The sequence below is a fragment of the Ambystoma mexicanum genome, chromosome 3q (genome assembly GCF_040938575.1).
Source record: "Ambystoma mexicanum isolate Mex_15411 chromosome 3q, UKY_AmexF1_1, whole genome shotgun sequence".
Lineage (NCBI taxonomy): Eukaryota > Metazoa > Chordata > Amphibia > Caudata > Ambystomatidae > Ambystoma > Ambystoma mexicanum.
The window spans coordinates 201,234,726-201,248,578 of NC_090926.1; the positions used below are offsets into that span (position 1 = coordinate 201,234,726).

General features: G+C 49.2%; 1 protein-coding gene across 2 annotated transcripts in view; it reads right to left on the reverse strand.

Annotated features, from left to right (window-relative positions):
- Positions 1–13,853, reverse strand: part of MYO1A (myosin IA) — a 331,231-nt gene that overhangs the window by 245,381 nt on the left and 71,997 nt on the right. For both annotated transcript variants that reach the window (XM_069653548.1, XM_069653550.1), the window contains exon 2: positions 4,097–4,247. In XM_069653548.1, coding sequence (XP_069509649.1) covers positions 4,097–4,225 — 129 coding nt within the window. In that variant the 5' untranslated portion in view covers positions 4,226–4,247. The remainder of the gene's footprint in view (positions 1–4,096; positions 4,248–13,853) is intronic.

Consider the following 13,853-nt stretch of genomic DNA (forward strand, 5'->3'; position numbering starts at 1 on the left):
ATCACCCTACTCCACCAATCAACCTTACCACAACAAACTCTCCTACACCCTCCAAACCATGCGGATCCACCTCATCCTCATGTCGTCTTCGCTTCTCTATCAGCTACCAACTTCGTTCACTGCGTTTCTTCTAGAATAGAACATATTCAAGACACTCTCACTAACCCTATCCCTCCCTAATTCCTTCTCCTCCTCCCCACCATCTGTCTCCTAACCACCTTCCTCTCCACGTATCCTTAAAAAGTCCCCCATTCTAAAGACTGCAACCCCTCATGCACCCCAATTACCCTTTCAACCCGCAGGGAGCTTGTGCCACTCATCTGATCTCACCTTTCCTCCCCCTTCAAGTCCTATCTCTCCCTCTTCAAGTCCTATCTCTCCCTCTTCAAGTCCTATCTCTCCCTTAGAATCTTTCCAATCCGCTTCAAGGTAGAAACTGGCCCCCCTATCCGTATGAAGCCCATAAATGACTCCAATAAACCTTCCAACGATTGGCCTGTTTCTCTCCTCTGCCAGTATTCTAAAATCTGTGCCTTACTTGTATGTAACGATAGACTAACAATTGCAAAGACACAAGGGGGTTGAGGAACAGGGTGTGTGGTTGTGGTTGTGGCAGCAGGCATACATATACACAGTTGATCAGACGGATTTATGATTTTGTGGTGACAAGACATTTCCAAGGACGGCAATTTCTAGTATTTGGAAAGTGGTATAAATAATTAGTTAAAGGATGGTTATGTGATGAACTCAAGTGTTCCCTTGAATTGTGGAGGATTGCTTGCCAGGCAACATTTGCAGCACCATTCAGTAAGCTTCAAAATATCAACAAAATTAGGATCGTCGAGAAAAGGAATAGACAATCAGTGAAGAAAACTATGGCCCCGCAAGCATGCACCTCGGGGCAAATGATCGACCAAGACTTCACAACGTCAGCATGAGCCAGGCAGAGGGCAAATCACCATGTGGGCCACAGGAGGGAGCAGGCTGTACATTGCAATCCACAGGCAGGAGCACAACCCTGTGTGGCACCTTCACGAGGAAAACCCATCAGACAGCAGGAAAACGGTAAGAGCAATGCAAGACTATGGGAATATGCAAGAATACCACAAAAAGACAGTGGGGAGTGAACATTAGTGCCTCAGTCGAGTCGCAGATCGAGCACCACTTGTTATGAAGTTAAAGAGGGGAGCAGAAACACAGCATGGACGGCAGCCAGAAGCAAACCACAAAGGAGAGCGTAAACACAGGATGCACCGACCCAAGAGCAAAACCTCAGGATACCTTACCCAGGGGCAGAACCACGGAGGGGAGCAGAAACGCAGCATGGACGGCAGCCAGGAGCAAACCACAAATGAGAGCTGAAACACAGCATGCACCAACCCAAGAGCAAAACCTCAGGCTACCCTACCCAAGGGCAGAACCACAGAGGGGAGCAGAAACGCAGCATGGACGGCAGCCAGGAGCAAACCACAAATGAGAGCCTAAACACAGCATGCACCAACCCAAGAGCAAAACCTCAGGTTACCCTACACAGGGGCAGAACCACGGAGGGGAACAGAAACACAGCATGGGCGGCAGCCGGGAGCAAACCACAAAGGAGAGCATAAATACAGCATGCGCCAACCCAAGAGCAAAACCCCAGGCTGCACTACACAGGGGCAGAACCATGAAGGGGAGCAGAAACACAGCATGGAGGGAAGCCAGGAGCAAACCACAAATGAGAGCCTAAACACAGCATGCACCAACCCAAGAGCAAAACCTCAGGTTACCCTACACAGGGACAGAACCACAGAGGGGAACAGAAACACAGCATGGGCGGCAGCCGGGAGCAAACCACAAAGGAGAGCGTAAATACAGCATGCGCCAACCCAAGAGCAAAACCCCAGGCTGCACTACACAGGGGCAGAACCATGGAGGGGAACAGAAACACAGCATGGGCGGCAGCCGGGAGCAAACCACAAAGGAGAGCGTAAATACAGCATGCACCGACCCAAGAGCAAAACCTCAGGCTACCCTACCCAGGGGCAGAACCACGGAGGGGAGCAGAAACGCAGCATGGACGGCAGCCAGGAGCAAACCACAAAGGAAAGCGTAAACACAGGATGCACCGACCCAAGAGCAAAACCTCAGGCTACCCTACGCAGGGGCAGAACCACAGAGGGGAGCAGAAACGCAGCATGGACGGCATCCAGGAGCAAACCAAAAATGAGAGCCTAAACACAGCATGCACCAACCCATGAGCAAAACCTCAGGTTACCCTACACAGGGGCAGAACCACAGAGGGGAACAGAAACACAGCATGGGCGGCAGCCGGGAGCAAACCACAAAGGAGAGCGTAAATACAGCATGCGCCAACCCAAGAGCAAAACCCCAGGCTGCACTACACAGCGGCAGAACCATGGAGGGGAGCAGAAACACAGCATGGAGGGCAGCCAGGAGTAAACCACAAAGGAGAGCGTAAATACAGCATGCGCCAACCCAAGAGCAAAACCCCAGGCTACACTACACAGGGGCAGAACCATGGAGGGGAGCAGAAACACAGCATGGACGGCAGCCACAAGCAAACCATAAAGGAGAGCGTGAACTCAGGATGCACCGACCCAAGAGCAAAACCTCAGGTTACCCTACACAGGGGCAGAACCACGGAGGGGACAGAAACACGGCATGGGCGGCAGCCAGGAACAAACCACAAATGAGAGGCCTAAACACAGCATGCACCAACCCAAGAGCAATACCTCAGGTTACCCTACACAGGGGCAGAACCACGGAGGGGAACAGAAACACAGCATGGGCGGCAGCCGGGAGCAAACCACAAAGGAGAGCATAAACACAGGATGCACCGACCCAAGAGCAAAACCCCAGGCTACACTACACAGGGGCAGAACCATGGAGGGGAGCAGAAACGCAGCATGGACGGCAGCCGGGAGCAAACCACAAAAGAGAGCGTAAATACAGCATGCACCAACCCAAGAGCAAAACCCCAGGCTACACTACACAGGGGCAGAACCATGGAGGGGAGCAGAAACACAGCATGGACGGCAGCCGGGAGCAAACCATAAAGGAAAGCGTAAATACAGCATGCACCGAAACAAGAGCAAAACCTCAGGCTAACCTACCAAGAGGCGGAACCACAGAGGGGAGCAAAAACACAGCATGGACTGCAGACAGGAGCAACACACAAAGGAGAGCGTAAACACAGCATGCACCAACCCAAGAGCAAAACCCCAGGCTACCCTACCACGGGCAGAACCACGTACGGGAGCAGAAACACAGCATGGACTGCAGACAGGAGCAACACACAAAGGAGAGCGTAAACACAGCATGCACCAACCCAAAAGCAAAACCTCAGGCTTCCCTACCGATGGGCAGAACCAAGAGGGGAGCAGAAATACAGCATGGACTGCAGCTGGGAGCAAACCACAAAGGTGAGCGTAAACAAGGCATGCACCAACCGAAAAGCAAAACCTCAGGCTGAACCACAGAGGGAAGCAAAATATAGAGGTACACAGTCTAGGAACACAATAAATCCAAGCTGATATTTAAAGGGAAATCACCCAGGAGTGAAAAAATCACAGCTCCCTTGGGGGAGCCTAGAAAAACTGTGGACAGACAGGGGAACGAAGGGGGCTGGGGTGAGAGACAGAGCACGTATAAGTGACACAGTATGGGTACAAAAAGGAGCGCATTCACAGTGGGGATACCTAAAGGCGTAATTATAGTGAGGGTAAAAATGGTTATAGTGGAGTGGGTGGCTTGGGTCTTCAAGGGCCATGGCTGGGCTTTCATGGGAGATAATCTACATATTCCAGCCTGGACTACCATTCACAAGCTGGGCTGTACTTAAATTGTCCTGTTAAAAGCAGGCTGATCTTAGGTTGCAGATGGCAAGTCCTCACCTGACCCTTATGCCATATTATCGAATGAGCACAGCAATCCCCCCGACTCTCATTTAATGGCACTTGCACAGAAACACTCCAACCCTTATGCCAAAGCATTAAATGATGGATATGTCCAATGACCACCCAACAACAGGCCCAATGATGGCCTGACTGATGCTAAAACACATGATCCATCCAAGAGCCGTGCTAATACTTACATATATTTCATCATGGTCAAACCTTTCTCTTAGGTTTGAAACGATCGGCTTCAGCTCTGGCTCTTCGAGCAGGACCATGTCGCCCACACCCACCATGTTGTCAAGTAGTGACGTCTTTGTGTTGTCCATGGCTGCTGATTACAGTTGGATGCTGAGGGCAAAAAGTAGACTGTCATTGACCAGGTCCATGTAGAAAAAGCCACTGTTCTTATTCATTTTTTCCTAGCACACAAGATATCCTGCTTTCAGTTCGCTTCCATGAGCCTACTGTGCCACCAACCGTATGCCGGCTCTTGAACCGGACCCTTTCCCTGGGCACTAGTTATAAGGACTTTGGCTTCAAGGTTAGGTAACTCCTAAACAAATACATATTCATGTCTTATGCAGTGATATCATTTTGCACACAGTACTCAAAACTTGCTGTTTATTCACCTGTATAAGTCTAATTTTTTATTACAGACCCCTACAGTATCAAGTTTCAACGCTTTGGGGGGAAAAGTCCAACTCGTCTCTGCCTTTAGCCACAAGAACTAAGATGCAGAAGGAACCTGAAAGGGTCTTGTTCCGTTCGGTCTACCCCAAGAAAGGTTTCTCCACCAGCGATATCCCGCCAACCTGAAGATTTCTCCTGCACCTACTTTTCAGTACCCCTTTACCCTCTCCATTGCTCTTTTCTTCTGTAAAGCGGCTATTGACGGCACAATGTACATAAAAAAGGAAATATTGTCATATAAAAGCCTGCATAAGGACATCCATCCTGCACAGGCTCAGCCTGCTGACCTTTACTCCAGTCTTTTCTTTAGTAATTCAAAATATTCTATTCTATTTGATGTTTTTATTCCCTAGAAGCCCGTGTTTTGGATGCATACAAGATGGAAAAAAAATTAAGAGTGCTTTGCTAATTTCTCAGAATTAGATTTATTGTTGGCAATTATTTCCCGACCATGGTCGGCTCCTCCTATATTATTCATGAACAATACTACCAGTATTAGAACAGTTTAGCACATAGCATGTATTGATTTTTACTTGGCATTTATATAGCGCCTTTTATCATTATTATCGTGTCAATGAGCTGGTAGTGGGAACGCCCTCGGAGGACCGAAGTCCAGAGTGTTGGAGATCATGGAGTACGATTCGGATGCGTGTGTGCATTTGGCTGAATAAGGCTTGGTATGGCTTGCCAGGCTCCGGTAGAGAGCAACTGATGCGGTCAGGCATGTAGATGGGGGCTAAGAGGAGACAGGAGATGGCGAGTGCTGGAGACGTGCTATGTGTCCAGTGTCCCCAAATTTGTCATAGGTCTTAGCTGCATTCTGATGTCGGAGGTGTTGAGGAGTCTGGTGTAAGTAGGCAGAGAATTATATGAACGGCACAACCACATTTTGTCATTGGCCATGCTCTATTCTGATGTGTGCGGGTAGCCACCGAGCAGCGGGAGTGGAGGCAGCCGGGTCACTGGATGGCATACCATAGGCAGGCCTCTCCAAAAGTGTTACAGTGAGAAAGAAGCAAGGGACTACATGGATCATATATTCCACAGGTGCTTGGCCGTAGAGTAACCGTAGCAGCAACATGTCCCCTAGTGAGGGGATCAAAAGGGAAGCAGGATCACTGAGTTACACACTGCCGAAGCCAACTCCACAAAGTCCACTTCACAATGGACTGCAAGATGGAGTGGTGCCTTGACCAAGTGGGGCAATGGACCCAGCTCAGCAGCATCATGAAACATTTACCCAAAGACGGGCCAGGGGAAGCCTTGCATCTCAAAGCTGATTTGGTGTATTCATGGGTGAGATTACTCTACAGCAGAGACAGACTGTGCTTGGAGGAATCCATGCTAATTGCTGATAAGTAAATGGCCGAAAGGACCAAACCATACAATCAAAATTCCTAGCATGATGATGGATATTCTCCTCCTGAAATTGACAAGAATCCAGGTCCACTGTCACAGTAGCCGTATGACATACTTAACACCAAGACCCCTTCCCTTGTGCGCTTGTGTACAGGCGTGTTATACATGACATGTCATATCATGGCATTGCCATAAAATTAGTTATTTAATGAAAAATCACAAATTTTCTTACAGAATAGCCTTGCCATTAGTATAAAAAACAGAAACACAGAATGCACAAAGCAAAAACGCAGTGGCGGCTGGTGAACATTTGAACGTGTGTGAGTGACTGAATGTATCAAGAGAGCCCTGAGCAACTAAGTGTATTTGATGGGGTTCTCCCCCCGAGAATATTTTTTAAATAATGGTTTAAAATGGTACGTTTTACAGCAGGCTTTTTGTGACAAATTGAGTAGAAAGCCATGCAATTTACTTTCAGTTTTGTAGGGTGACACATGAAACAATTCCAGGGTACCACAGTATACACAAGATTTTTCAAATGCATTTGAAAAATTCCCAATATATGCCAATATTCTTCCAGTGAAAGAAGACATTTTGAGGCTGGTTTTGACAACCAGCGCCACTAATGCTCTTGAAGCAGGGTACTGTGCATTACAGAATGAGTGCCAGCTTAATGGGCGGGGCTCCACCCAACCGTCCCTCTGCACCGGCCACCACTGCAAAAATAGCTGGTTCAATGCTGTAATTTGTGATGGTGTCATGTGAGTGCGACGGCAATGTGAGCGCGACGGCAATGTGAGCCGTCGTGCATGCGCTGAATGAATAAAGTGGGCGTACCCAGGCGAGGGAGTGCGCGCCGGGAACCCAAAGAGTAAAGACCTGTGTCCCATGTCTACCTTTCAGGTACGGGGGCAAGGCATGACCATGGGGGTCCTGGGTGCTAATAAGAATATCACACTGGCAATGAGGATGCTACTGGGCAGGGAGTTAACATTCCGACGACTTATATTGCATCAGTAATGATTTCCGACGCCTGCCAGGAGCATTAACCCTCGCAGGGACGTTTTCACCACCATTTTGTGTATTCCATGGTTGGGGCTCCACGTGCGGAGTGCTCGTGTGCCATAGGAACAATTTTTGGAGACCACCAGGGTTTGAACTTTCTAGAAAGGCCACAGGGGGAAAAACAAAAGGGGCCAGAGGGGGCCTCACTTTAAAATAAAATTACTTTTTCTCAGAAATTATTTTTTTCTTTCTCTTCTCTCTGCCTCAATCCTCGGGAAAAAGAATCCTATTCATCGTCCCAAGGTGAGAACTTGGGACAGGACCACTATACCTACGAATTACACCAAGAGGTCCACACTGCGGCCCTTATGAGGGTGCCTGTGTGGTTGCGATGCCACGGTAGCCCATTGGAAGACACAGATTGCGGCCTTCATGAGCGTGAAAGGTGCCTGTGCGATCTGTCAACATGGGCAACACTGACAATGCCGTCCAAGGTGCAGAAGGGGCCCAGCAAGGTAGGAGGACACCCCGGCAGCAAGGCACACTGGCCCCAATGCCTGAGTTTGACACATTGGGCACCCCCTTGAAGTTGGGGCCAAAATGGCTGCTGTGGGTTGAAAAACTCGACATGTACTTTAAAGCAACGGGTGAGACGGACGACGAAGCAAAAGTGGGGACACTCATCTACACAGCTGGGTCTGAAGTGCATCGTATTTTCAAATCCCTTGCTCCCACTGACAACTCATACCAGGCTGTGAAGCACTGCCTCAAGGAGCACTTTATGCTGCTGGCGAGCCAAGATTTTGAAAGATTCGTCACGTGCAGTGAGAAGCAGCGCAAAGAGGAGTTCCTCGACCAATTTTGTGTGAGGCTCCATCAATTAGCGAGCATGTGCCACTCGGAAAATGAAGAGGGCATGATCCGTAACCAGTTACTACAAGGGTGCAGTTCAGGAAAACTATTTTGACAAGTCCTCCGTGAGCCAGGGCTGACGCTAGCCCACATTCTCGAGATGGGGAGATCCTATGAACTTGGGGACAGCCGCGCCACCAGGATGGACGCCACAGTTAAGTCCCTGAAAAGGGAAGATGTTTGTGCGATTGGCAAACAATCGAACGCAGGTGTGTCAAGGCCATGATGGCCCCCAAGGAGAGCTGAGACACCACAGCCATGCCCCAAATGTGGCTACGATCTCCCACATGCATGTGACCGTCTGGCAAAGCGGAGTGTGTGTGGGGGTGCTGCGGGGCAGCAGGGCATTTTGCAAGAATGGGCCGAGCTGCCGCTCCAGTCACCATTCCCAGAGGGCCGAGCAGAATGGTCAGTGACATGCCTCAGCGACAAAGACAGGTAGCCGTGGTTGAACAGGAGATGCAGGGTCTGGAAATAGCAGAAGAAGAGGAAGAGGAAAACGAGGTCTTCTTTATTTCAAGCATCAACTCAGTCAAAAAGAAAAGAAGGCAACCCACATGCACGGTGGCGGTGTGTGGCACATTGACTCCGGTGCTGGTGGTACAATTACCTGGTCTCTGCAGAGGCATTGGGGCACGGTTGCAGCTCTCCCTGAACTTGAATCACCCCCTTCAGGCCTCTCCCTCAGTAGAAAAGGTGTGAGCGGTGGTACGTGGTGATACTGCTCCTGTGAATTATGAAGATACGCTCTCCGTCCTGCTACTTCTGGCAGGGGCGCGTCGAATGGGATCTAGTTCCTTCACTGATCCCTGATAAGGAGTAGTCCAGTCCAGCTGCGACTATGCTTCTCCTTATGATTGGTAAGTCTGTCTTGAGCTCTTGTGATGCTGTTCGTTCTGTTTAATGTCTTTATATGTTGCTCCTATTTATGCCCGCAATAATGTCTCTCTTCTGTTTTCTTCCCTTAGATGGAAATGCAGCCTCAATGCAGCTGTGAAACGCAAGACGCGGCCCGATGGAAGATAGATTATACCGCCATGTTCGACAGCAGGTAAATGATGGTTTAAGGAAAGCACGAAGTATGGCAAAGCGCAACCTTAAACTGACTGTTTTTTCGATGTTTAACCTTGTCTTCTCTTTTTCCTTGCAGGCGCTGCTGTCGACGATGGAGCATGTCGTGCTGCGGTGCCAAGATGAAGCTTTGGTGTTCCGGAAAGTGTAAAGATGAATACTTGGTTCGCCGAAGAGATGTACAGGTAAGAACAGCTTCCCCCAGTTGGTAAGTATGCTGGCAGGAAGCAGGATGTCCAGGAAGCAGGATCTTCAAAGGTAAGTCTGACCTCAGGCGACGGTGAGCGTTACGCTGCTTGCAAGTGCAGAATGACGCGAAGTGTCTGTCTTGAAGATCGGGGCAGCTTATATAGCTGAGATGGTGGGCGGCACGCCCATTAGGGTCGGCTTACCAGCCACACCCTGCCACTCCTAGAGAGTGAGCGCGTGCAAAGGCAATCCATTAGCAGCCACACCCAAGAATACACTTGGGGCTGCTTAATGGATGGAATGTTCAAGGTTAATGCATCCTGCTTAATGGATGGAATGTTCAAGGTTAATGCATCTGAAGCGCTATGTCCATAATAAAAGCGTTTTGGTGTTAAATGGATGTTCTTGTTTACTTTTGTTCATCAGCCTGGTGCCAAAGGTGCCAGGACAGTGTCCACTCAGGCCTCCTGCGGATGTGACCCCTGCATGCCTGTGCCCCTGACTTCATGACCATTATAGCTGGTGGACACAGGTGCACTGTGTGTACTAGCGACCCGTCATTATGAGGTGCTCCATGGGCCTCTGGCGTTAGGGAAGGCACGCACCAAAATATTTTCATTTGGGGGACCCAACCACTGCCCCTCTGAGGTGCGTTTGTGGCACAGGTAGCCATGCAGACAATGTCATCCAAGCGAGATTCTTTGTGACAGACATTAGTCCACACTCACTCTTCAGCTGTGCTGAGTCAGAAGCACTGGGGATTGTACATTTTGCACTCAGTGTCTGCAGAAAACATCAATGACATATTGGAGAGGTGCGCCAAAGTCTTCCGAGGGGTCGGGAAGCACAAGGGTGAACCCATCATATTACATATTGATGAAACAGTGCACCCAATGGCGCTAAAACATTGGCGCATACCCTTCCACCTGAGGGAACAAGTGGAGAAAGAATTACAAAACTTAGTTGACTTGGACATATTTGAGAAAGTAGAAGGAGCCACCCGGTGGGTGTCGCCCATCATGGTAGCAGCTAAACCAAAGCAATCAGGGTCTGTCCGCATCTGGGAAGCACAAGGGTGAACCCATCATATTACATATTGATGAAACATTGCACCCAATGGTGTTAAAACATTGGTGCATACCCTTCCACTTGAGGGAACAAGTGGAGTGTAGCCCATCATGGGAGCAGCAAAACCAAAGCAATCTCGGTCTGCCCACATCGGCGTGAATATGAGGCTACGCAACCTCGCCATCAAATGTGAGAGACATATCACACCTACACTGGATGACGTAGTGGGGGAACTACAAGGGGCAAGGGCATTTTCCAAAGTTGATCTGCGGTCCGGGTACCACCAGTTAGAACTACACCCGGACTCGCACTACATAACAACTTTCACGACTCATCAGGGTTTGTATCAATACAAACGACGGAGCTTTGGAGTCTCCTCAGCAGCCAAGGGTTTCCAGAATGTCATCAGGGGGGCCCTGGTCAGCCTAGAGGGTGTGATAAACCTGAGTAATGATACCTTGGTCTAGGGTACATCTGAAACCGAGCCCATGACTCGCCTGGAGAAGACACTGTAGAGGATCAGGAGTCTGGGGTTGACACTGCACCGTGAAAAGTGTGAATTCCTTAAAGACAGCATCAAATTCTTTGGTTTTGTCTTTCATGCAAAAGGGATCTTCCCCAACCCACAAAGGTCAGCGACATTCAGGAGACTAAAGCTCCAGAAAACATCTCAGAGGTTAAGAGTTTTCCCGGCATGGTGACCTATTGGGGGAGATTCATCCGGAACTTGGCAACTCTCTCAGAACCTCTCCGGACCCTGACCAGGAAAGACACCACCTGGGCGTGGTCAGAGGCTGAACAAAAGGCTTTTGATACCATCATGAAACAATGGCATTCTTTGATCCAGGAAAGGAGTACAAAATAATTGTGGATGCCAGTCCGGTTGGACTAGGGGCAATACTCCTCCAGCCAGATACCCAAGGGCAAATGATGCCCATCGCCTATGCCAGCAAAGCGCTCACCACAACAGAACAAAGGTACTCGCAGATTGAGAGGAAGGCACTAGCAGTTTTGTGGGGCTGTAGGCACTTCTGAATTTACATTCTGGGTAAGCCTGTCTCGATAATCACCAATCACAAGCCATTGATTCCCATCTTGGCAGGCTCCTCATCCAAACCACCCTCCAGTATAAAGCGGTGGATGCTCACTCTCATGGAATACGGAGTCAGACTGAACTACAGGCCAGGAACTCACAATCGTGTGGATTATTTGTCACAACATCCCAGGAGTGGCATTGATCAGGAAGCGACAATGACGGTGAACAGTGATTTATTTTAAAATATTTTTATTGCCATTTATAATTACATATAGTTGCATCTCAATCGCCATATTTAACTGCTGATGGTTGTATTTCATTCACAACATTAACCAAACAAACAATACCATAACAACAACAAACTGTCTTCACATCTGTAGGTACATTTGCAATACAAGTCAGATCGTGCAATGTAGCGCACAGGTGTGTGATACATCTTGGGGAACCTGGTCTCGAGGGCGGGAGTGCTGATAGTCTCAGGTCTTCTCAGCCTTTCATGTCCTGTCGCAACTATTTCAAGTACACCACATTAAGTCACAGCGGTTTATCATCTGATGGGTGAAACATGTCCCAAATCAATGTTTTCCATGCTTCGTATGTACGGCTTACATCGCTCCCTGCTCTGGACACCATGTTCCCCCACACTCTGGTTTCTGCCTCAGACCAGTGTTCTAGCTCTTTCAGCCATCTGCTGCATTGTGGGCCCGCCGGTGCCTTGGATGCCATTGCGTGGACAGTGATGAACATGTCCGCCTGGTGGTGGACACAGCAAAGCCTGTGGTCCTGACAGAGGAGGTAGCAGAGGCTTCGAGAGAGGATGAATGTTTCCGGCTAATTCAAGAGGCCGTACTAAGTGGTGAGTGGAGGTCGGTACTGTCCGGCACCACTCGCAGAGGACGGGAAAATCAACGAGAACTGGAACAGCTGTGTCAAGTCCAACAAACTCCTCAGTGATGGATTACTACTACACTGCCGCCAGAGAGTATTTCCGAGGACATTGGTAGAGAGAGTGGTGGAACTAGCTCACTGTGGCCACGAGGGCACAGCGAAGACAAAGGTGAGACTACCCCCAAGGTATGGTTCCCAGGGCTCGAGACAACAGTGGATGAGTATGTCAGCAGGTTTGTTTGGTGCCAGGCATTTGCCCCCATAAACAAGGAGCCCAGCATAGAATCCATGGCGAGAAGTAATAACCCCGGGACACAGTACACATGGACTTTGGGTCAACAGGGAGAGGAATGTACTTTCTTGTAATGATCGACCCATGGTCAAGATACCCGGAGGTAGAGCTGGTGGAGTCGATGTCCTGCAAACAGATCATCCAAGTGATGGAAAAGGTGTTAGCCACCCATGGTTTCTAACAAGTAATTTGCTCCGATAATGGACCACCATTTCACGAAGGAAGCTATGCGGAATTCATGGCAGAATGCAGCATCACACACAGGAAAGTGATGCCTGGATGGTCGAGGGCAAACGGAGAGGCTGAGCAATACATGCGAATGCTCAATGAAGAGTTCCACATAGCCCAAGGGTAGGGAGAACTGAAAAGGACCCTATACCAGTTCGTCAGGGAATACCGATCCACACCCCACCAATCCACAGTGGTACCCCCCAACGGAAGCCCTCTTCAACAGATGCCAACAAGGCCTCATTCCAGAGATGGAAGGCCAACCGACAGGCATCATCGATGACCAAAAGACATCAGAAGACCAACGAGCACACAACGAGGGAGAGAATGCCAGAAGTTGGCTCATACCCCCAGACATTGAGGTGGGCGACACGGTCCTGGTGAGAAACCGACATCCTGAAGGTAAACTGTCAGTCAATTATGAACCTACTCCTATGTGAGTTACCCACGTAAAAAGGTCCATGGTGACCGCTGTTGATCAGAGAGGGGCAGTGACAACGAACTCCAGCTTATTTTGGAAGGTTGGAGGGGGAGAGAAGCAGAGAGATCAATGAGGAGAAGCCTCCCCAGCCCGAACTGTGGACATAGAGCAACTCCCGGAAGAAGAATTTGCACCAGGCAACGTGGAAAGAGAGAGGGGAGAGACAGTGTCAGTAGAGCATTACCCCCGCCGAGAGTGCTGTCAGTGCCCCATGCGGTTTAAAGACCACATCATGAGCCAAATCTGAAACCAACCTGTGTTTCCCTGCATTGCCCAGGTTGGGCCCACCGTATGTTCATGTGTTATTACATGCATGTCTGTCATGTTGACAGCAGTTTGTGCCTAATGGCTGTGCTTAAATTTTGTTGTGAAAAAGGAGGAATGTGATGGTGTCACGTGAGCGCGACGGCAATGTTCGCTGTATGAATAAAGTGGGTGTATCCAGGCGAGGTAGTGCGCGCCGGGAACCTGAAGAGTAAAGATCTGTGTCCCGCGCCTCCTTTCAGGTACAGGGAGGGCAAGGCCTGACCCACGGGGGTCCTGGGTGCTAATAAGAATATCACAGTGCCAACAATTTATGTTCTTATCCAGCGATTCATGACGGATTATTCTAGTTTCTAAAATCTGCAATAAAAGGTGTTACTACAATTGTTTATAGTACTCAATGTATTGAGCTTGGAACCCTTTCATTGTGAGGAAGGTTTATTGTGAATTTGGATTATTTAAAACTGAATT